At 48.0% G+C, this 24,779-nt stretch overlaps 1 protein-coding gene across 1 annotated transcript in view; it reads right to left on the minus strand.

Moving 5' to 3' along the window:
• Window positions 1-787: 787 nt before the first annotated feature.
• The window catches only part of SLC7A5 (solute carrier family 7 member 5), a 41,196-nt gene continuing 17,204 nt past the window's right edge, over window positions 788-24,779 (minus strand). Inside the window, exons 3-10 of the mRNA XM_049804223.1 lie at window positions 15,199-15,304; window positions 14,385-14,429; window positions 12,879-13,002; window positions 11,681-11,784; window positions 10,785-10,881; window positions 10,291-10,440; window positions 8,941-9,118; window positions 788-7,055 (exon numbers count right to left, since the gene is read on the minus strand). Coding sequence (XP_049660180.1) covers window positions 7,000-7,055; window positions 8,941-9,118; window positions 10,291-10,440; window positions 10,785-10,881; window positions 11,681-11,784; window positions 12,879-13,002; window positions 14,385-14,429; window positions 15,199-15,304 — 860 coding nt within the window. The 3' untranslated portion in view covers window positions 788-6,999. The remainder of the gene's footprint in view (window positions 7,056-8,940; window positions 9,119-10,290; window positions 10,441-10,784; window positions 10,882-11,680; window positions 11,785-12,878; window positions 13,003-14,384; window positions 14,430-15,198; window positions 15,305-24,779) is intronic.

Genomic DNA, 24,779 nt, shown 5'->3' on the forward strand with positions numbered 1-24,779 from the left:
AGGAATTCCCTGATTGTTCAAGACATCAGTTGACTGTAGCACCTAGAATGCAGTATGAAATTTGTGTATAACACCTCTTCAGCCTCTGTAGGCATCACTGAAGTCTCCCTTTACTGTAACTGGGTTTTCTTTGCAGCCTTCCTTTCACGCCTGTTTCTTCCTCTTGGGGGGTCTGTGTGTGTTTGTCAACAGAATAGCCTGAACACCATCTTCTCCTTTAGGAAGGAAAACCGAGCTCTGCCATCTGCACACCCAGAAGTGCAAATCTTCCAGCAATCCCCACACCTCCACCTTTCTGTACCCCTGAGCATCCCATCCCCTCCCTGCAGGGCCCCTGCAGACAGAGCATCTCTCCAGCCTGGAAGGACACAGGGAGGAGGGATTGCAGCAGAGGATCACTTTCACCGCAGAAAGTTTGATACCTTCCTGCTGTTAAGACATTTTTTTTTTGGCTGTAGGCTTTTAACGGCAGCATCTGTCATATAACCATGCAGATACACCCTGGGAATTAGGACATCTGTCGTCTGCTCCCACCTCTTCCCAAAGCTCACCCACTTTCCCATTCCCTTAGTTTTAACACACGCAAAACCAGAAACAGTAACTAGAATTTTTTAAAAGGAGGATGGTGATAGAGGAATGGCTGCTGTAATTGCTCGGCTATGCTCCTAGACCCATCTGCAAGAGGAATGTTTGGAAACCCAGAGCTCAGGTGCTGCTGGATGTGGGATAAACAAGGCAACCTTTTGCAAAATGGAAGTTTTAGAGGCAAAGACCAACGACAAGAGAGTTGTGATTCAGCTTTCTTTGTTAAAAAAAAACCAAAACAACCCAAAACATAGACCAACTCAAACATTTAACAGATTTGTTAACCACAGACATAAAAGAATCAAGAAATACTAGAAAAAATACATTGCAGGAGACATCTTGTTTTACAAGGCAATTTGATTAAGTTACTACTGGCTGACCAGCACTCAGTCGTGGAATAGCTGTGTTGACAGAACACAAACATTGTAAATAGACAGCGCTTACTGTAGAAGTATTAAGACTAAAAGATATTTACCCCTTCAAATAAATAGAATGTCATCTACAGCAACATTTAAATTAGTAAAATATTTTTAAAGCAACCAAATATAACAAAATTGTGAATCAGATCTAGAATTTCTTCTGTATGTTAAGATCCTTTTTTTATTGTGTTTTTTAAAAAAAAACCAACAAAAATACAAACTTTAGAAGAAAGGTATCTCTGAAAAGTCAGATCATTCACTAGAAGTGAATTTCACCCTCCTTTTGTTCTGCTGGCCAGCGCAAGGTCTGGGTACCACTTAAATTTCTTCCTTTGCAAGGATTTAGGTGGGACACAAACCTCACCCTGTCCTCTGAACAAATAAGGATTTTTTTTCCCTACACGTGAAATTCATCCCAGTGCAGGAGACACAGCCGGACCCCGCAGCACCACGTCCCGCTGGCTGGGATGTAGGAGAGCATCCGAGGTCCAGCAGAGCCCCTGCGCCAAGATGAATGTCACCCAACGGGAATAATTTAGGTGTAGATATAAAGTCTCTTTTAGGCCATTTAAAAATTAATTCAATATTTAAAAAAATATTTTTTTTTTCCTCATTAACACTTCAACAGCTGGAGGAAGCAACACCCCTTCTCACGCAAGGAACGGGGGGCTAAAAGCAAAGAAATAATCCTCTGGACATCAGTTCCTTAGGGTCGACCTAATCCAAGCCACGTTTCCTACGTGCAGCTGAGCGGCACTTGGCTTTGACTCCCAGCAGCACGCCGCGCACACGCACCCCCACACACACCCCGGCTGCTAGTTCCAGTTTGGACCATGTAAACTGGGAAGAAACTTCTCGAGTACGGGCAAAACCAGCGTAAGGCTGGTCGGCTTTAACTCCTCAAGAAGCCAGCAGAACCGAAGAGCCCCTTGAGCATCCCTCAACGCCTAGGTCTCGTGGGATGCCCTGGCACGGGTAAGGTCCCCAATGGAGACGCGGGAGCAGATTCCCATCGCCGCAGGGAGCCGGCTGCCATGCTCCCTGGTTGGCAGCCAAGTGCCGCCGGCTCCAGCCGCGCCGGCCCATCCCGCAGCCGGAGATGATTGCCGGGCTCCCGGGGCCGGCACAAGGCTGCAATTCAGTCCGTGGGGCTCTGCTGAGGTTGTGGCGCCGGCCGGCAGACCTCAGCAAGAGCCCTGGGGAAGGGGGGAACGGGAGCTGTCTCGCCCCTGGGCTGCCCTTTCCCAAGCTCCAGTAAGAAACTTTGTTCCAGCCCTTTCTCAATGGCCAACATTGCCTTCCCCTTTGATATCATTAGAAATGGAGTTGCGCAACCGGTTGATGGAAAAGCCGGCATCCCACAAGAACAGCTGCAAACAGCCAGAGTGTTGCGTAATGACAGAATTTGACCGTTTCCTTCTATTTATTTATTTTTATTTTTATTTTTTATTAAAGCCCGAGAACACTGTAGCCTCGGCTGAAGGCACGGGTACCTTCCCAGACTGAAAGAAAGCCTTCCCTGTGATTCCCCGCAGCCACACCGGGACTCTGCCACTGCAAACATCTCTCCACGGTTGGGAAGTCGCGGCCGTGGGGAAAAGCTCTGCTGCAACACCGCTGCCCCTCGAGGGCTCCACTCTCAGGCAGACCCACAGTGGAGGAGCCCATGGAGGAGCCCAATTTATACCCTTGCCTAAGCTGCCCACAGGGAGAGGGCTCGGAGAAAAACAAAGCCGCTTCTTACGAGTTTCAATCCAGTTGAAGGGTCTTTAAAGTTTGTTCAACAGTGACAGAGTCCCTTTGAACTTGGTGTCCGCAGAGGGTGCCATTAAAAACAAAAGCGTGTTTACCAGAACACAGTATCTGAGATGGAAAACACTGCAAATACTGCAGGAAGTTTAAAAAAAAAAAAGAAAAAAAAGAAAAGAAAAAAAGAAATATCTACCCAGGATGACTTCAAGCCCCATTTTTGGCTGGGAGCATTTTGCGGGGCTGGTTCCCCTCTCAGCCGGGAAGAAGGTTTCTCATTTAGAAAGAAGAACCCAATGGGTAGGAAAGCACTTGGCCACCAGCTCCTGCATGCCCCTGCCCTACGTTTTAGCAATCCCCGAGAGACGCTACTCTGTGAACATCCCTAACAACTGACTGCCTGGGAGTCTAAATACTTAAAAACAAGCTAAGAAAAGCAATAACTGAAAGGGGGGGGTTAGTAGAATGAGCAAGGGACTACTGAGGCACAGCCATCACTTGCAGAAATACGCAGCCACGGCTCCACGGTTGGACTCGATGATCTTAAAGGTCTTTTCCAACCTAAATGATTCTATGATTCTACGATTCCACTGATGTGACCGCCCCAGCTGTACTTGCAGAATACTGTCCTATGAAGTAGATTCACGCAGTATCTCGTTTAACTGTAGCTACTGTTAAAAGCAAACTCACGGTCACTGTGGTTGTATGTGTCCTTTGTGGGAAGGGTTTCTCTCCCTTGGTGGGTTGCAACAGGCATGACTGATCATGGGCTCGAAAGAGCACAAGTGAACAGAGAAACAACAGAAAAATCCCACATCCAGTGCTGGGAACGATGAGAAATTTTCTGTGAAGTCTCTGTTGCTCCCGTCACCCTCTGTGACATGTCATTCCACATGTGAGGAAAACAAGCAGCAAGGAGGTCTTTCATGGGGATGTATTCTCTCTTTTTTCCATACCAAAAATCCATCTGAACACAGCAAGCCCCCGAGGGCAGCAGACACTCCTGGTTGCTGATCTGAGTCACGAGCTGTCGCACTGGGCAGCAGATGCTGTTAGCAGCAGTTTCACCCATTGGAGAAATTACTTTCTTGTGTTTTCTTTATAAAATGAAATTCAGTTTCACCCCCTTACTCATTATCTCCCTAACCTCCAGGAAAAAATAACCCACCCTCTTACAGCCATGTTACCAAGCTCTGGTGGAGGGGAACTGTCGGGGTCAATGAACTGGGGATAAAAGAAATCAGGTTTTTGCAAGGTAAACTTTGAGATATGAGCTGTGGATGACCAAATCCAACATTTTTGTCATTCTGTGCTGGTACCTGGTTCAGTTTCTTCCTACAGCTCTATTGCCAGGGAGATGCTGGCGAGATCACCATGAAACATATGGCAGCAATGCCAGAGCCAGCAGGTTAGTACAAGAGAAAGATCTTTAGCAGCAAGTGAAAAATCATGAAAATTCATAGAGCAAGGAAGCGAGTTAAGGATTTAATTGAGATCAGTTAGTTAAAAAATATTTCTCAGTGTGACATCTCCTTTTTAAAACCAGTGTGAAAGGTTCACCACGAGGATATCATGTAGTGATGGTCTTCATCACTGATGAAAGTAATTTCAAGATGTGTCCAAACCAAGCAACGCCCATGCCTTTGGGAGATTTGGACCCATTTCTGAGCTCTCTGTGCATTGGACTTGAGTGCTAATTTACATTGGACTGAGGCGGCTGAGAGTTAAAATTCCCTTCCTTTGCATCGCAAGTAATTCTGCTGGTATATATTAGCACTGGGAGCCCCTACGCTGAACCCAGACCCCGCAGGAAGCTGGCCCTGAGACCATTACAGCCAAAAAAACTGCAGACCAAGTGGAAGGTGACAGACTGAGGTTCTCTCTCCATGAAACAGGTCCAGCATAAGCCGTGATTTCCCATCACTACCCTGCCAAAACATCTCGGCCTTCAGCTGGAAGAGGATTCAAAAAACTGAGTTCAGGTTTTATGGTTCACGACCTTATTTATGCAAATGCCTCTCCACAGGCACTGGATCTGAATGCTCCAATTCATTGCACATAGGTCCCTGAACAGCCAGGCAATGGCCATAAACTTTGGGTTTTTCTGCACTGTAGATACACCCAAACCAGCTGCAACTCTTCCACAGGTTAACTTAGCTCCAGGAAAGCTCGATGCTAATGCATGTAAAGTGGCACCTGAGCTGGCTTGGGTGTATCTGCACTGTGCTGTCATGGAATAAACCACCCGACAGCAAAGGTTTTCAGCGCGATGATTGTCTCACCTATTCCTCCTGCAGTGCCTCAAAGCAAAGACGCGTGGTTGGTGAAGCAATAGCAAAGAGCTGCACGTAGACGCTTGTTGACATAGCCACTGTCATTGTCACACACGCTTGAACAGAAGCTGCCACCTGCTATAACACGCACTATTTTTGCTGAAGAGCTTCTTAAAAGGACAAAGCATGAGCTAGTACCATTGGGGTCCTTAATGCCTCTTCATCCAAAATAAGTCTATGCTACGAGGAGCATCCAATAGAAAGCATTAGCTCTTGGAGGATCCCAGCTTCCAAACATCTTAGTTTACAAAAATATTGAGGAGAAAAAGTAGTTCAACAACGCATTTGCACAAAGCACAAGCACAAAGAAGATCTGTAACAGAGACTGAAGCAGCTCACTTGTGGGGAAAAGATGCTTTTGATTTCCAACTGACTATCACCTTAAGTGCAGAGGCATAATGAGCAAATTGTTCAAGAACTGCAGTTTTGCTGAAAAGGTGATGCTTTTGACCAAATAAAGCAACATGTTCCAAAGAGGATAGTTTTGACTACTGAGGAACTAGAGGAATCTGGGGTGGGCTCAGGGGATGAGACTGCACCACCCACAACAGCAAAACAAGATTTCACATGCGGGTCATGCTTTATGCTCAAAGAGCGCTCCCTGAACGGGAGGATGGTGGTGGGGGCATCTCACCAAGCCAAACCCAATGCTGCAGTTTTGCACGAAGAAGGACCAGACCCCTGGTCCCTGCTTCTTACAGCAAAACAGACTGTCTACGGCAGACCGAGATTAAAACCAGGCTCCAGCCATCCGGGGACATCTGCCCCTTTCTGCACCCCCAGACCCAGTTGGTCCCATCTCCACTGCATGTTCTAGAAGAGACACAGCATAACGAAGGGCACGGTGACAGGCAATCAGGGAATGAGCCAAGGGAATCCCACCCTGATTTTTTCTTTGCAAATGGTTTAGGGGCAAACACGAACCACACTGCGGGCAATGCACAGGGTGACTGGGAGAGCATGATGTTGCTCTACCCATGCTGGATGATAGCCTATCTACAGAAAAACACGGAGTGAGCAAGCCAAGGGCTTGGCTTTCTGCTAATTGCAATTCCCTGGGTTTATCAGGAGGAACTCCACCCTCAAGCCTGCCCCAGTGCTAATTCACAGGGCCACGGGATGGGCATTCTGGTGAAGAGCATCCCGGAGGACCGGCTCAATAGCAGGGAGATGGCTTGGATCTGAGAGTTAAAAGCCAGGCAGTGGCAGGGGACCCCGAGTGCTCTAGTCAGGAATGCAACGAAAGTCAGACGAGGCCTCCCCACATCGTTTCTCTGACACTAATTCTGCTCTGCCTTGTCTCACCTAAGTCACTGCCAGCAGACAGAGTCCAAAGCATCCAGCAGCATAGATTTTGGTATGAGTTTGTGTGTGTGTGAGTGCGTGAGCCAACATCAGCCAACCCTTCCTTCCCAGCCACCCCCCCTTGACCAGGTAAGGCAGGTGCCCCAGGCACATTTGTACGGCTGGCAACACTCAAACCGGGCTCACGAGCAGAACCGCCGGCATCTGGGGGATCCCAGACCCAAACCGAATAAGCCTCCAAAGATCTGAAGTACAGCCCTCAGCATCACACACACACACACACACACACACAGATGCCAATCGGACTCGCTGCTGCCGGACAGGCAGGACCCCTTCGAAGCTGCCAGCGGGAATTCCTCCTCCTGGCCCATGTTCGTACCAAGAACTTCTCATCGCAGCGTTGCTCATCTGTCAGGCTAAAGGTTGGCGACGGAGGGGCTGGAGGAGGCAAGGCAGAGCCAGGAGCACGGTGTCAGACACGAAGCAGCTCTGACGGGGTGCTCCAGTGCCTAGGTTTTGTTTACGAGGGATCAGAAGCGTTTTCTCCTTGTGTCGTCTTAAAATAATATTGTGCGTTTCCTCGAGCTGAATGTCTCTGCTTTTCCTGCTTATGATTCTTGCGGAACCACTTCCATCAGTTTCTGGCACAGGACTGTGGCAGAGACTGTGGGGAAGAAAGCAAAGCACAGGTCAGAGATCACACGCAGGGGCCCAACAGATATCTTGGTCTCGGTTCACGATACTCTGCCTCAAAAGGGCTGACCCATTTGCCTCCCCACCGTGGTTCTGAGCAAGATTAGTCCAAATACAATTTAAGACTTGAAAGCAAATGAGCCGCGGGCTACTCTCTACTCATGCCCAGAATTTAAACATGCAACACTGGGAGCTTTGCTCCTGCAGCTAGGATGCTGTACTGCCCCGAGAGAGGCTCTGGTACTTCTTGACACCAGTTTCTAATTGCCTGGTGATTTGGTAACTACGTTTGGATGCCAAAACTGCGTGTGGCCAAAACTAAGTCAGGCACAATAGCAGGAATGGGCATCGAAAATAAAAGCCGATGCTTTTACTTCCAATTTTGCAAACCTCGGCCGTATGTGCACACAGCTTCTTTAAAGGCTCAAGTACCCAGGACAAAACCAGCTCAGCATACTGAACACAAGGCAGAGTCCGCTGCCTTGCACAGAGCAGGTGAAGAGCAAAGGAAGCATTTCAGCTGCAAGTTTGCACAGGAAAGGTGCTAAACTGAAGTAACTTTATTTTTTCACCCATTAGTTGTGGTGGCTAGTATCCAAACACACCTGTGCTTTCTGTTGCTTCACTGTGTGTTTGGAGATCACAAGATAGTTTTGCCAAGTAAAGCTAATGCTAATTCTAAATGCACACAAAGTCAAACTTGGGTCAGTTGGAGGTGATCAAATTATCTGCAATATATGAATATACACATACGTTTAAAGTTCGTATGTTTCTAACTGGACATTTGCAGGATTATCATTCTGTGTTCCCAGAATATTTTCTATATTCTCCTTACAAGCCTTTGGTGGCAGAAAACAATTAATATGGTAATTTGCCACACAGGCACTGCAAAAATGGCTTTTCCAGGAATTGAGCCTAATTCTCAGAATAAAAAAGGGAGTGTGTGAGAGAGAGACAGAGACAGACAGGGGAAAAAAAAATAAAAAAATAACAAGTGCTGAGCACTGTTGAAAGCCTTTTTCTTCTTCATAAAAAGCATCCAGCTAAGGCTGGGCATTTCTACTTGTCTGCTTTTCTAGGTCAGCCTGTTGTATGAGACCTGGGAGGCAGATGGTAGAGTTTAGTTACTTGGACAACACGGATTGACTTTCTTGATTCAGTTGTTCAGACAGAGGTTGCATGTGCCAAGCACAGCCTCTCCATCCCTTCAAAACACACCATGGTGTAGTGTCAGCTGTTGGAAAACCTTATACAAACATATCTTAAAAATAAACCTTGTAAGAGAAAACATCCAGGGGATATTCCCCTCCCTCTGCTCTGCTGCCACATTTTGATGCCAAGGAGAACTTTGACTGGATCAGAAATGTTAGCACTGCCTAAGCAATGGATTGGGACTAATTACAAATTTTCAGCAGTCAGATTGAGAACTGTGCTCAGACTTTTATGCTGTTACTTCTTTTCCCTTCCTACACCACTAGAAAGGGATTCTCTGCTGACAAAAGGCCTGACCCTGGGCTTTTACAGGAGGCAGAAGAAAGGCAGCAATGTGCTCGGTGAATTACGCTCCACTGCCTAACAATACCCTGTTTGCCGAGATTAAAAAAAACACCATGGTATTGGGCCCAAACTGCGCACTTATCACAAGCCAGGGTGCATTTTGGGTGCTTGGTAGATAAGGTAATCATCAGGATGAAACTTATTACTGTTAAAGAAGAACCGATCAGAGCCAAGACATTGGAAGCCTCCACGACACGAAGGAGAGCCAGTGCTACTAGATGTAGCATGCTCACTGGGAAGCTCCTATTTTTGGAGAAAAAGCCAAGGCTGCACCCTTGCTCTTCACTGGTAATACTTACAGATGCCTTGGAGAACCCACTTGGGCTTGTTTTGCCACCAGACCCCAAAGAAGTAAACAGGGATCCCACTGAAGATGATTGCAAAGCCAATCGCGCATTCCTTCGGCGTCATCCAGAAGGAAACAGCAATGAGAAACAAGCACGCCAGGATGAAGAAAATGGGCAGGCAGATGTTCACCTAAACAAGGACCCAAAGACCACGTTAGAAGTTGTACCAGAGGAACAGGGTACAGTTTCCACTGAAGTTTATCTAGCTGTACAGCCCGGGGAGGGAAGGAGTTCATGTTCCACCCCCACATGGACGGTGCTCCTGTCTGTCCCAGTGCTCTCAACAAGGGGACCATGATCTTGAACTGCCAGGGGCAAGGTATCGATTTAGGCAGTGCTCTTCCTCAATCCTGGAGAAAACAGATGTAGGCTAACACCTAACACGCACATTTAAAATGAGCAAAACAAAGCACGGAGATGTGGCTTGCCAAAGAGCCATGTGCCTTTCTCAGCACCCTTTTTTTGACCCCAATTCCATTCTTGAATGATTCCTTATAACAAGCACCTGTACCAACAGCACCAAATTCAGCAGCAACCACAGCACAAGCCATAGCACCTTCACGGCAGTGCCTCAGAGGACTCAGCTACACCGCTCTGAGCAGGGCACCCGCTGCGAACAGCCCAGCTTTTAGAAGAAAAAACAACAAACCAAAGGAAACACCCCGCAAAGAGTTACTTTGGGAAGGCACTGGTACAGGTCTGTGAGTTTGTTTCTCTCTGGCTGCCTGTTGCCTGGCAGAGACCTGAGCGTGCTGGGGGATGAGTGAGAAACATGCCTTTAAGGAAGGCAGACACGCTTGTGGCTGACATGATTTTGGCCTCCTCCCAGATGGGACGCAGTACTGCCAAGCTGGCCAAGGACAAAGAGAACCAAGTTCTCATCTCTGCAGGCGTGGGTTTGTCTGCTTTATTAAAAAACTATTTTAAGTGAATTCCACGGTGGTACAGAGTGTTTCACTGAGAACCACAGCCTATGATTTGTCCTGGGGAATACGTTAGTCATTGAGAGCTTCCCACTGGGCTATCCCACCAGAATACCCTGCATCTCTGACACCCAGAGCCTCCTTCACCCCGATGTCCCCGTGCCCGTGGCAGCTCTTCATCCCCCTGCACCGATTCACATTCGGCAGATTTCCATGCAGCAAGGACACCCGCATTAGCTACAACACAACATTTCCCCTGCATGCTTGCAATCCCAGTCCCTCTTCCGTACAGGACAAGCAGCTGAACTCGCTGAACCTTCCCTGGTGCTGAGAAGGGACTCGGGGAGGACCCACCACGCAATGACCACACTGTTCTCACCTTGATGGGCCTTTCCAGCTCTGGCTTCTTGTAACGCAGCCACATCATGCCGATGATGGCCAGAGCCACGCACAGCCAGTTGAAGAAGCTGAAGAAGTTGATGACTGAGAAAATGTTGTTGGAGAAGGCATAAAGCAGGGTCATGACACACTGCGTCCAGAAAAAAAAAGCCATTAGCAAAGGGAGTAGGCAACCCCACGTATGTTACAACACTACATACAGGTACTTTAGAACTATCTGCCAGGAAAAGAATCATGTTGATTTTTACTTAAGCTATTTACAACTAGTGCCTGGAGCAAGTTCAAACCAGAAGTGGAATGTGAGGATATGATGAGAAGGAGAAGGTCTATCCTCTCCTATAGGTGCATGCAGGAACGGCTGTGTCTGGAGGTGGTACCCAAGTAGCCCCCCTCCAAGCACCCTGATGGGATCCTACCCCCGACCCGTTTCTCAACACCGGGCCGATGCTCATCACCACAGAGCCACGTGCTTACCGTAAAGATGAGGGATGGCACGGGAGTGAGAAGCCTGGGGTGAATCATAGACAGGATTGAAGGCAAGTGTCCTTCTCGGGATCCCACGAAGAACAGCCTGAGGTGGGGGAGACAGAGCAGTTATCACCTCTGCAACCTTCAGCCCCGGACCGGGGTTTGTCTTCAGCACAAAACAAGTGGGGACAGCCCAAGCTCAGCCTAGACACTGACGAGGCAGCAAGACTGAAACGTCCAGGCTCCACGCAGGTTTTCCACCTTAGTGGTGCCTTGCACGACGCCAGCCGGACCCTTTTGCTAGTCACTGGTTCAGAAGTGGGGCCCTGCAGGATCAGACCCCAGCACGGGGTGTTCTGCACATACACAGTGGAAAGTCCCCATCTCAGAAGGAAGGCTGGGGACGGACAAAGAATGCAAGAAAAGATGTATCTATATCCTCCTTTCCAGAGAGAGCAATTAAGTGACTTTCCTAAGACAACCTGGGAGATGTGTGTCAGTGCTGGAAGCATCTCAGTCCCCATCCTGCCTCGTCCTTTCTGTCCTTTCTCCCCTTTCTGGAGAGATTCTCAGCCCTGAAGTTTCATAACCTTCTGCTTTTCATTAAAGCCACTTTCTCAGGCAACATCACTGAGCCCCAAGCCTGTGTTTGTTTATGTTCTAATAACTTCAGCAGAACTTTGCCTGAGGAACAGAAGACTAAGACCACTGAAAGGGTTTCCTTTAAACTGAATATGGTTTTAAAGCCTTACTGGTGTTTTTTTTCCCGCATTCCCCACATGGCCTCCAGACTCTTTAGACTTTGTGTCTACCCACAGCCACTCTTTGGAGGACAACTCCAAAGGAAGGGGCATTAAGCATGACTTGTAAACAAAAACCACAAAATTGAGCAAGAAACCTACCGGGAAGAAGTGAAGAGAGATCCATTAACGGATCCAAAGCACGATAAGCCCACAAAGACGGGTATGATCCAGGACATGATGCCAAGGTGATAATTCCCAAAATCCTAAATGGGGGGGCAACAAGACAGACATTTCACACCCAGAACATCCAAAAGAACTCACAGCTGCCTACAAAGACTTAATATTAGTAGAAATCTGAACAAATGACGTGGCTTAGTGTTGAAGCTGCTTTGGAGTTTCCCATACTGCCATTTGCTGCTCCTCCTTCCTGAAAAAGCATATTGTAGAATTGCAAAAAAATCAGCAGCGTGGCCCTCCCTCAGATTCAGGACACAACATTTATCAGAACGGCTATCCAAAAGTTCAAGACCAAATGGAAACTGCGAGAAGACTCAGACACGCAGATATTGCCAATGGCTGAATAAGGACCTGGGACTCAGCCCCTTAGAAATGCAATGACACGGATTTGTAGTTTTCTATCACAAACTGACCCCGCACTTCTTCCCTGCAGTTTTACGCCAGTGCTGTTATATTGATTTCAAGACTTGCAAAGGCACACAACTACAGCAATGCAACACAGGCTGGCATCTCCGATAACTCAGCACTGTGTAGGTGCAGGCTGGAGCAGGGGCTTGGTACTAATCCGAAGGATGCAGCACTGTCACCTGAATGGCCCAGACCAACTTATCCTGGACTGGGAGATTCCCCTTGAATCCTGGTCATGCTCAGTTCGCAAGGTCACACCATGCTGCTCACTTCTGAAGCAACCAGGATTTCTGCCTGCAATGGCATTTTAATTAATAGAAGTATTATTTTTCTCTCTTAATTAAAACAAGGAAGATACAGAGAGAGAACAATCTAGTTCAGTATCGACTGAATGACCTTTTCCCATAAATATCACGCTCTGGTAACTGATGAGAAGTCATGAGGCCAGCAGCAACCTTGCATATTTAGGAATTAAGAGCAGCGCTAACTGATTGCCCACCCTTACTACTGTCTGTGATTAAACCCACTTGGTATCACGCTGTTCTTCCCTGCTCCCGTCACAGTTGCTCTTTATCTCCTGTCAAACATCAGCTTTTTTGTAAGCAGCCATGATCAGCCTGGAACAAACTAGGTGATGTATGCAGAGATTGTAAGTCTGATTTAACCAGCCCTGGAAAACAGATGAGTCACATCAGAAATGCACCTATCTTACCACAGCCACGGCTTCGGACGTCAGCATCTGGTCCGTCGACAGGGTTGTGAAGTAAGCCAAGTTTGTCAGTACGTAAACCAAAGTGACTACAGGTAGTGAGATGATGATCGCCAGAGGCAGGTTTCTAGGAAGAAAATATAAATTGTAATGGAGCGCTGCAGTTCAGGGAAGAGAGCTGTTGATGCCAGGGATCGGTGGCTCATGCTGCAGCCCTCCTGTGCTCGCTTAAAGTTGGCTTCAGCCATTCTGTTCTTCGTTGGCTCTTCAGCATGTCCAGTTTCCCAGACACAGGCTGTTCCCCTAGGAGAGTAGAAGATGCCCACATGGGAACAGCCCGGAGACTGACAGATGTAAAGTGAAGGATTATGGCAGAAGGGACTTTTTGCATGGAGAGACTCTGGCTCTCTGGGCAAGCAGTAACGCGAGATCACTGCAAAGGCAATTAATTAAAAATAACCCCCATGTCTCTTGCTAGCCAGCGGCATTAGCACATGTGTTCTCTTCTGGGCAAAGAAGTATCATTTGTGCTGGTGGGTTTCTTGTGGGAGATGGAAAAATCAGGGATTTGGTGGGCACTTTTTAGGCTCTAACTCTGTGCAGCTCGCTGAACTGATGAAACTCAAAGAAAATGGGTTCAGACACAGTCTGAGTGGGTCTGTAAAGATGAGGCTGCGTTGCTGCAATTTGCCTTTCCAAATAGTCTAACTTCATTTGCGAATGGAAACTGGAAGAGGAAACCCTGCTTGATGCCACGTATAATTGGTCTAGCGGAGCTCATAGCCACAGGAGGAGAGTCAAATACCATGACTGCATTCAGAAGACACGAAAATAATTGCAAACTGCAAAAACCTTTTTATAACTGTGTTTGTCAAGGAAAGGGCCTATCAAACTTTATGCTTCCCAGCAGGCACTAATCACTGCCAGGGTCAGCCAGGAATGGGTTCTTGCACAAGTGACCCTGAAGCTCGTACCGACAGTGCCTCATCCGCACCTTCCGTATGAGCAAAAATGATCTATCAGCGATGTCCTGCCTCGGTGTGGCCCACCCTCACCTCACCAGGTCCCCTGGGTAACCCTGAAAGGCACGAGCAGTGCAGAAAGCAGCTATTGCTCAACAGAACAGGAAGAGCATGTGACAAACACATGTACGCACAAATGCTCTTGCGGGAGTTTATACAAGACAGTAATAAAGCCCTGAGTGCTTCTTCCTCGTCTGTAATTCAGAGAGGTGCCATGCCAAGGAAGCAGGACTTTCCAACAACACTGATAATATTAGCAGTCCAGGAAAGCAGTGTAAGCAACAGCCCTTCTCATACAGAGATTATTATTCCCCTTCCCCTGTTCCAGGGAGGAACAATGCCATTAATTTATCTCATTTTCTATTTCCTCAGAAAAAGACCTTGGCTTCTGAGCCGATTAGCAACTCCTGTTATACACACGAGGAAGGGGCTTCCTGAGAACTACAGGTTTTCCTCCCAGGGAAGTCATCACAGGACACACACCTACCTGTAGGGATTTATCATCTCTTCTGTAACAAAATTCAAGTAATTCCTGTAATGTAAAAAAACCAGCGGTTAATTCTGGTTACTCCATGGAATAAACGAAACCCTTCGCCTTACTCATCTGCAAGGGAATTTCAGGAGGGGTAGAGAGACTGACACCTGCGGTAAAACTTATGATGGCTGATGCCTAGTCCGAGACCTACAGCACAAAACCTACAAAGTGCAAGCCCTGGATGGTGCTGGTGGATCCAGCACACCATGCTGCCTGCTTCCTTGCAAGAGGAAGGGTGATTGCAGGTGAAGAGCTGGACCCATGAGTGACAGGGCCACCCCTCCAGGCAATAAGGACGGCTGCAACTGGCCTGTTTTCGCAGCAAATTGAGCAGGCTCCTTGTGCTTGCAAGTGCTCGAAGGGACTGATAAAGAAACCCTCCAGGAGCTTCAGTTTGGTGCTCAAAGTAATCTCTTGGCATGTAGCAAACCTCTCTTCTGCTAGCCAAATCCACCCTGCTGCTTTCTCTTAACGCCGCGTAGGAGCTGCACCAAGCATCATGGTGCATCATCACCCATCATCTGCTGCTGCTTCTAAATCCCACGATCTCCTCCACTTCTCTGTGCTTCCACGTCTTAGCTGGAAATGAGGCATGAAGTATGACTATTAAGATCACTAGGCAAACCCAAAGCATCTGCCTCATTGCCCTGGTTACAAGAAAGATGGAAAGTCCTGGACCTCACTCTTCCTGCAAACACAATCTGGGGACAAAAGAAAGGGACTACAGTATTTAGCATTGAAAAAAAGATAGAGGGCTGCATCTTACCATCCTCCATAGGCAAAGAGACCACTGTACAAAGCTAACACGATGTTCCCCACGCCTACTTTTGTGCCTTCGAAGGAGTGCTCAGGAGTCAGGTTTGTCACATCACCTGCAGAAAACAAAAACAAGAAAGGATCGATGCAGATGGGCTGTGAACCCCAAGGGCCTTTGTGGGTGCTGAAACAGAGAAACCTGGAGGCAAAAGCTGCTCTTAGGATACTTAACTATCACACAGATGCACTTTGGGTTATGCTAGACAGCACATGCACATATTTCTATTGGGCCGATTCCTCCAGTTTTACAGCGTGTAATTCAGCCGGAGTAATGCACCAAGTAATCAGTGCCAAACATACTTGTCTCAAGCAACTAGTCATCACTGAGCGCTCAGACTTTCTCACGCTACAACGTGCTATCGCCGAGGTAATCTCCCAGATATCGCCCTGCGAAGAAAACATTCTGGGGTCCTTCCTGCTGGAAGATGCTATGCAAACAGATATTGTCACATTGTCCTCTCAACTGAAAGCTGCTTTCATTCGATAAAAACCCCAGGATTTCCTCTGCTTCCACCAACCACCCAATAAAGCAGAAACCCAGGATTTCCTCTAGTCCCACCAGCCACCTGATAAAGCAGAGGGTTATGGCAATCCCTTTGATTGTGGGAAGTCAGGTTCTTTGGGGCGTGAATATCAGAAGTTAGATTCTTTAGGGCTTGAATATCAAAAGTTCCTGTTATGTACCTGCTTTTGAAAGAAAAAGCCATAAATAGACGACTTGATTGTACCTTTGGTAAGAACTGTCCCAGAGCAGCCTAGAGTTTATTTATTTTGCTTTAGAATGCTCTGCAGTTGTTTTGTTCCCTGCCTTTTGATGTGGAGCCTCTGTGCAGTCTGGGATGGTGGAGCCACACTTCCCTTCCCGGACCCAGCGCTTCCCTCGGTGAGGACGGAAGGGGGGAACGAGGCAGGATTCAGGAGGGCACACTTGCATCCAGGGAGCCCTGTTGAAGCCCATGTGATTCCTCTTAGGGCATAGATCTTTACTAATCGCTGGAGCAACTGCATCACATGGCAGTCAGCAGGGCCTGGAGCTTAACCCTTCATCTCTTAGCACAAGGTACCCAGGATGTGCATTGGGGGTAAGGAGAGGGATGCTAATACACCAGGGGTTTTTCTTCTGGATGGCCTCTCTTCCCATCTCATGTTGGAAAATTCACTCCCTCATGCCACCAAAAGCCACTTTTGCAGAGGCTGGATAACAAATACGGATGCACGGACCTTTTAACGCCTCGCACTCATCTTTTTAGTGGTGGGGAAGGGGTACCTTTTATCAGTCTGCTGGCGCATCTTTCGTTCATGGGGCTTCGCAAGGGACTGCTCCAAATCTGTGCCAGTGACACAGAGCTGCGCTGTGCACGTGGGAGAGCTACATCTTGTCTTTTTCCCTCCCTAGCTGACCCTCCAGCTCTACCCCCATCCTCTCCATCCTGGACATTGCTCCCCTTCACCTCCTTTCTCTCTCCCGCTCCTGCTGAGTCCTAACCAGGGCAAAAAAATATTCCCTAACACAGCATCCAAAATGTTCTCCGCTCACAAAACTACCCACAAAACTAGCTCCCCTCTGCCTTCTTCCCTGCTCGGTTACTATTCCATGAGCTGCAAAGGCGCCAGGACCACAGCAGCAGCACATGTACTAGGCAATCAGATCTGGGAAATACCAGTTTTCCAAGGCTCTACTTGTCCAGATCCCACTGCAGATAACAGTTCTCCACCAGTGTTGCCTTGTCCCTCTCTCCCAGCAGCTCCTTGCACTACGAAGGTCTCTTCTGAATCTGTCTTGGGATATGCTGGTTGTATTTAATGCCCTTTTAGCCAGTGACTCTCCTGAGCAAAATGCACCAATTGTTTTTAAAAAGGACAGAAAATGTACATTGGAGTGTAATAGAAAAGCCAGGAAATGCAAAAAGACTGATATGATGCTGTGAGCTTAACCCTAGTTCCTGGTTTATAGGTTCAGTCATATAATCTTAATTTAGCATTAATGCCCCGGCCTGGCTGTGAATAAAAAAGTTGAGCAGGAGGTGGGTGTGCCCGGTATCACATTCTGCTGGATCCCTCGGGCTCAGCTTTCCTGAGTTTATTTTCTGCCCCTCATGAATAATTACCAGTCTAGTTCTTTCCAGGTCTTTTGTTATGGGACTAAGATATGCTTTCTGTTAACTGTGACTGTAATTAGCTATGGAACAGCACACGGATGGACTGGGAGAGCAGGAGAGCTCTCCAGGCATTTCAGACACCCCTTGGGATGTCTCTTCTCAAAGGTCTGCTTGTGCTCTGCCAGTAGCCCAGCTCCCACCGAGGCCGAGGGATCACCACCTTTACCACGTCAGGAGGATGCTCCGATCCGGGAGCCACCAGGGCACAAGCAGCATCACGCTGCAGACTCACCCTCGCATTTCTTGGCCACAGCTGGACACCAGCTTCCATCAAAAAGCCTCTTTTGGGCAAAAATCTCCCAAGCCAAACGTTCCTTTTTCTGAGGCATCTGCAGGTTTCGTTCTCTGCCTTCCCAAACCTCAGACAGAAACCATGTGCTGAGCTGATGCCCTCGCCCAGCTGGCCAGGAGAAGAGAAGAGCATCGGTGGTCCCCAGACTGAAACCACGTGCCTTGGCTTCAAGATGTGCCACCCGCTTGAGAACTGCGGGCATCTTCAGCCTCTGGGCAAGGAAGGGTCCAAGCCCAATTCGGTGGCCCGCTGGGCTGTACAGACATTTTGGCTGTGTGTCAGGAGGAGTGCTGCCCTCCAGGACATGTGAGCAAAGAGGAGGGAAAGGCAGCGTGGGGCCGTACAGGAGCGGCACTGAAGCAAAGAAATAAAAACAAAGCTTAGTATTTCATTGCACTGTGGGTGGGCGGGGGTGGCGGATGGAAGGATGGATGGGTAGGACATAACTAATTACTTGCACACCTCTGCGGCATGCACCTAACCCAGCTCTTGGAAGCACTGAAATGCAGCTACTAGCAAAGGAGTGGCAAGTCAGCGTGGAGGCAGCCAGGAGAGAAGAGTAGGTAGGAAGGAAGGGGCTTTTTGTTCCTCCTCAATGCTTGAGGAGCTGACACCTCGCTGCCCTCTCCCTGCCTCACCTAGCGAGAGTTGTAGCTCTCCAAAAATTTGCTGCAAGTTGCTAAACTTCACGTCTCTATGCTCCCACGGTAAAATGGATTTAGCAACATGTCAGAACAGGATTAAATAACCAGAGGAGCTGAGATTTATCTCTTCCCACTGCAAGGGGGCAAGCTCACGTTCTCAGGTGTCCACATGATGCTCCTTTGCCACGATGTTTGCTTCTTTCATGCTTTATTGCTTCCTGGTTGCATGAGAGGAGCCTGGGCTCCTTAACAAACACACCCCAAAGATCACATCCCAGCACCTTCACAAACACACCCCAAAGATCACATCCCAGCAGAGCAGCTGTCCTCTCCTGCCATCACTGCAAAAAAGCTCTGTCCCACTCTGCTGGCCAGCAGATCACCAGAAAGATAATAATTTGTGCCCGCCAGCGATGCCTTTACAGACGTAACTGGTGCCACATTATAGGTCTTGGGGTCAAAAATGCCAAGCTCCAGCGGTGATGCCAGAAGGGTATCCCAGATACAGTGGGTGAGCTCTCACTGCACACGTCTTGCCCTGATCTCGTTAACAGCCCCACGCACAATTAGACGGAGGTTCAAGTAGTTGTTAGACAGACCCTTGGAAGAGAAATCCATCACACAAAGATACCTCCTCTGGTGCAGAAGACCCATAGGTGCAGTGGAGGCTCAGAAAATACCCAGAAAGCACCACATCCCCCCCGTTCTTACCCACTGATGCTACTGGCCCCAGCTGGAGACTGGGGATACTGGGCAGATGGTCCAGCATGGTCACTGTTACCTCCTGCCTCTAATACAAATGCTCATTAGGACCTGCTGTTCAAAATGGAGGTACGAACCTCAGTTCCAGACACCCTCCATCTTTCAAGCCTCAACGTGCAACTCGAGCCTCTGGACTTCGGAGGCTTGAATTGCAGACTTTGGATCAAATCAAGGGTTGAGGCTGCCAAGCACGGCCTCGACTGCTCCCACGGAGCGAGACGTCCGTCAGCGAGAGCATCCCAGGCAAAGCCACGCTCTGCCCACCCTCCCGGCTCCCCCTGCCCCCGTCCTCCCCAGCCCACGCGGCCACGGCTGCTCTCTAGGCAATGCCCTGCCTATGCCCGGCACCCCGGTGATCTAAAACCTGGTTTGAACTGGCTGTTCAACTGCACTCTGCTCTACAATTAACCAAATTAAGGTAACAAGCTCTGACATAAACCCCATTTGCTGATCTTGCCAGCTGCCAAGATGCTGGTAATTGCGCCGGCAAGCGCTGGGTCACCTGGGGCTTTTCTGCGGGAGGGACCTATTTTGGGTCCGCACGCTGCATGTTCAGACCCTTTCTTTGAAAAATGTTCATTTGCTCCCCAGTCATGTCCATTCCGGTTTTAACAGCACGGCAATCTTCTCTTGCAGAAAGCATTTAATGATAATTAAATATTTTTAACTTGCCTAAACAGTGAGGAGAGGGAACACAGCCATCTAGAGAGCTCAGCAAGAGAAGGGGGGGCCCTCAGCGCGTCTCGCTCGTGGAAGAAACCGAGCCAGGGAGAAACGTGTTGTATATACAAAAAAACCCAGAGGAGAAGATCCACTCAGCTGTTGAGCCATTTCCTGAGAAAAGCAGCGAGTTCGATCAACTGAGTCAGAAAACAATACGGCAAGAAACACGTGGGGGCCAGGGTCAGGAGAGCATCTCTTCGGCAGCTCGGAGCTCCCTGGGAAACACACGCTCGGTAGCCACGCCACCTCTTTGCTCCTCTCTGATCGCTGCCGCTCTGCAGACAGCTTGGCATTGAGCAGTCTTGAACAGCAGCTATTAAACTTGGGTCCCGTAGCAGATGAGTTCATGGGTCTGAAAATTTCTTCTCCAAGGTGAAGCCACAGGTCTGGGCTCCTGGATTCACTCTACCCCACACATTACTCGAGCTTTGCAACTCCTCCTTTTGCAATGGTCCACCAGGACACTACTTGGGCATTTTGTTACCTTTCCCACCACCTCTGCATCTGGCTGGTATCACCAAAAAACCTTTTACCCTCTTCCTCCTAAGCAAACACTTCTCGATTTTCAGAACCTTCCTGTCTGCTGGCATAATGTTTGCTGATGAAAAATAAAGAGCCCTGGAGCGATGCACAGCATGCAAATCGCCGTGCCTCCTCCGGGAGCCAGAAAGCACAGAAGCAGCGCAGGGACCCTGAATGAACAGGTTCCCTTTGATCGTTAGCACAGCATGGAAAGGTGTTTCCTAAACGGCCCTTTGTCTATCCCGATCTGGACAGAGTAACAGCAAGGAGCAAACCCTAAACAAACCACCCAGTGGGTTTCCAGCCACTTCCATAAGCTTATTTTTCCTTTTCGTATCTGCGCAACAGGTTCAATCCACATCCATAGAAACTTGTGATCGAGAATGACAAACAAGAATGAGCCACCTGACCAGGCTCTGGAGGAGCTAGCCAAAGCCAACCAGCTTGACGTGCAGGAGAGCCAAGAACATTTGGGGAGGGCAAATCCTCCTGCCTGTCACCCACACCTCTAGCACCACAGGCAAGGCCATTAATTTCAGCCCAGCAGTTGAAGGCTGTGGGAAAGGATCAATAAATTGCAAGCGAAAGCACATGTGTACACACACAACACAGAGCTATTGACTGCAGTGAAACACCTTCGGTATGAACAACTGCTTCTGCTGCATCCAAAGACTTTAGAAAGACAGTGAGAGGAGATCCAGACAGAGATGCAAAGAAGCGAATACCAAAGTATTAGCTGCTCTCTAGTTAAATATGTCTGCATTGCTGGGATAGCTGCACTCGGAAAAATGAGAAGCCAACAGAGCCTCTCATGTCAGCTGCCTTAAAACCCACTCGGCCCACAGCAGCGGTGAGCAGGGTCCCCTTGGCACGTCCCAGATGCCCTCCTCAGCCTCCAATGCAAGACACCTACCTTGATCCAGCTTAGCATTTGGCAGTTCATTCAGGATACCAAAAACCGAGCAACACGCTACAATCCACAGCTCCTTGGATAAAGCGGTTTTTCAGATGTCAAGGCACATTTCCACCCTGAAGAGTTAACGCAGCTATGAGCCTCCAGACGCAATGTTAAACAAACAGTTCGCACCATCATTAAAGGCCAAGCTTCCAGCCTCTGCATACAGACGCACTCCAACTCACAGTGTTCGTAACAAGAAGCACAGGTCACTGACCGACTGCTGCTGTATTTTGGGTTTTTTTGTTGTTGTTATTAAATGCATCCTATTTATTTTCGGACAGGCAACTTTGCACTTGTAAAACGCAAAAGCCCCAGCAGGCTGAACTCTATCCTTGAATCTATAATTGCCAAAAATTTTCTGGGCTGAGAGGGCAGGAAAAAAATTGTCTGAGCAGAAATGAACTGCTGCTCACTCCAAACCAGAGCAGGCAAAGCTGCATAGCACGCCAACCTGCCATGCCCACCTGGCCTCAGCATTTGCATCCACCTTTGGCTGGAAAAGAAATCAAAGATTAGAGAGCAAGAGGCCCATAAAAAATAATTGTGTTGTATCAACCCTCCAGCGTTAAGACGCCTGATTAATCTCCAACATGTGGTTGATGTGATTTAGAGGTGCAGGATGCTGGCAGCTTTCCCAGCTTCCTTGTTCGTGCTCTCCTTTGGTATGGTCTTCCACTTTCCGCAAGTTCCCTGAACAAGAGGGTGAGTAAGGGAAGCACAATAGCTTTCCCTCAAAGCTTACTGCTGGAAAATCATGTTATAGTGGCATTTCGGAATGCCAGTATAACAAGAAACAGCACGGGCAGCTGCAGGGCACGCTTTTCTCGCAATCTTTTGTGCACGAGCCTCAGCCCCAACTTGCAGGGACACATTCAAAGCTTGATGGACCTTTACTATCCATAGGCTTTGCCTCTTCTCTGCCAAAAAGGATCTACGGTGCGAGTTAGTCACAGGCTGGCTGGGCAAACACCCATCTAGTTTGGTTTTGGGCTCCAAACTCATCTCAGATACCTACAGCTCCACCATCAGTTGGTTCTCGTGTCCCAGGCTGTGTCCAAGAGCCGGTCCCTTGGGTGATCTTGTCCCTCCAGGCACAGACACCAGCACGACGGCTACCCTGCTGCGTACAACACCGCACCGTGTGTGCAAAGGTATTTCTGCATCTACCCTCAGTTAGCAAAAAAGCAGGTCATGACTAATGTCACAGGAAACAGAAAAAAAAAAAAAAAAAGAACTGAAAACAACTCCTAAACACCAACCTGCCGATCAGGTTCACTCTCAGGTTCACGCTACGGACACGAGAGATGAGACCGGGTCAAAGGAAAACTTGTGGCAGATTTCTTTAGCTATGTGAAGCACTCATTCATCTCTGGATGGCCAAGCGTGATTAAATGGAGGTACGAACCCAAGAGAATTCAGACAACGACCACTCTTGTTTTCTCTTAGTAACTGTGTGCCATTGTGCTTTGAGACCTGAGGGAGCCTGAGATTTTAATTACCAGGCACGAAATCAAGTTTTTTTGCCCTGTCAGCAGGACCCCTCCAGAGCAGCCCTGCCCTCCCCAGGCTTACAGCTCTATCTTCGCCTTTGCTGCTTGCAGAGCTCATCCGCTCAGACCCCGGTCCCACTCCAGATCTGGCTCAAGGGGTTTTTTTGGGGACGTTCAGCTGATACACTGGCAGCAGAGAAGGAAGTCTGGGAGGAAAGGAAGAGCGAGTAAACTTTCCCTCCCTCTCGTCTTTCTTAATCACAGGACTTTTCAGAAAAAAGGGCAAAGAAAAAAGTTTGGACAGGGAAACAGCAAAATAACCCTCACAGAGAAAGACAGAGACCAAATGGTCAAAGGGATTCGATAAATGAAAGTAGTACCCAGATGTGTGCACACACCCACAGCTCCAAGATGTTGCCTCGCAGCTGGAGTACTTTTTATAGTATTTTTTAGGAGGCTTCATAGACATGCTAAGCATGCATTAATGACTGAAGGTTTGAATTTTCATTTCAGTACTTTCAGAAACCAACTGTCATGGTTTAACCCCAGCCAGTAACATGTTGAGTTCAGAATTTGCCAGCCACAACTGCACCTCTAAATACCTTTTACAAAGAGCAAATGACACTAGGGTGGGGGGTGCCAGTGCTGGCTGATACGGTACACATCTATTTAAAGAAAAAACAAGATGAAAACCAAAACTCCCTACCTAGTCTAAGCTCCCTGTGGCAAATGTCTGGAGCTAGACCTGCCTACTGTGTCCTTAATTCACCCCGTGCTTGTTCAGCACATGCAACTCTGCTGGTCTCTGACAAGCCCAATGAAGGGAGTTAGAGAGAATAATGCTGCTGCCATCAAACCGGCACTCGAGGCACCGCAGATGAGAAATTTAAGATCAGAAATCAGGCATTAAGAGGGAAAAGGGACGATAAGTTCAATAAAAATAATTCAATAAAACAAGTGTTAAATTTGATTTCCCTAAGTCCCAAATGCCCAATTCTTTTTTTTAAGTAGAACTGCTGGTGAAGAATCACGGCGAGGGCTGGAGCCCAGCACCGCAGCACTCCCGAGCATGCAGCAGGCAGGGACAGCACCTTGCTGCTTGAGCTGCCTAAGGGCAGATAAACATTTAAGAAACCCTAGGACATCAACAACAGAAAAGAATGTATCACCTGAAACACGTCTGTGATAAGTTTTTTTTAGAATTTTTTGACATTGAAACCTTTCCTGAATTTCCTCACATGTAAAAATCATGAGTGTGTCATTAAAAATTAGCACTTTTTTTTTTTTACCATTTCATGCCTAGGTTAGTTTTTAAGGCACTGTGAGGTGCAGGGTAATCGGGTACGAAGAGCACAGCTGCAGACCTAACCACAGACCTCTGCATCACACCCAGTGCAGAAAACATCCCTTAAACCTGCCCAGCCACTGCACATCCAAACCAGCTGCAAGATCTAGTCTCAGGCAGGTCAAGAATATGGCCAAAAAATACCAGAGGTGGCTGGACAGAAGGTGATTTGTGAGAGCTGGTAAAACAGTAGAACCAAAAATAAGCCTTGTTTTTGTAACACTGGAGTGAAAAAATCCTGATCCTGTCTATGCTGTAAGTTATTTCTACTATTTAAGTGCTGCAGGCTGGCGGGCTGTACAGTTGCGGGTCAATATATAAGGTTTTACACACCCAGTCCAGGACACTTAACTTTTAAAGCAACACAACTCCAGCCCCACAAAGGCTTTTAAAAGTGTAACTTCTGTATTAGTAAAATAATTGCATCCCAAGTGGGTCAGCCATACTGAGTCAACTTTCAAGTAGTTGAAAGGCTAAGTAGGAAACCAACTTCTACCCTCCTTTTGAAGTTGCATGAAAGAAGTGATGCAAAACAGCTGTCCACAGAAAGATGACAAGGAAACGCTATTTTCTGTGTGGTAATATTGCCACATACTTCTTTGTCTTGAGATGTTACTGCTTTTCTGAAAATAATGA

Source organism: Accipiter gentilis, chromosome 7, assembly GCF_929443795.1.
Source record: "Accipiter gentilis chromosome 7, bAccGen1.1, whole genome shotgun sequence".
NCBI classification, from domain to species: domain Eukaryota; kingdom Metazoa; phylum Chordata; class Aves; order Accipitriformes; family Accipitridae; genus Astur; species Astur gentilis.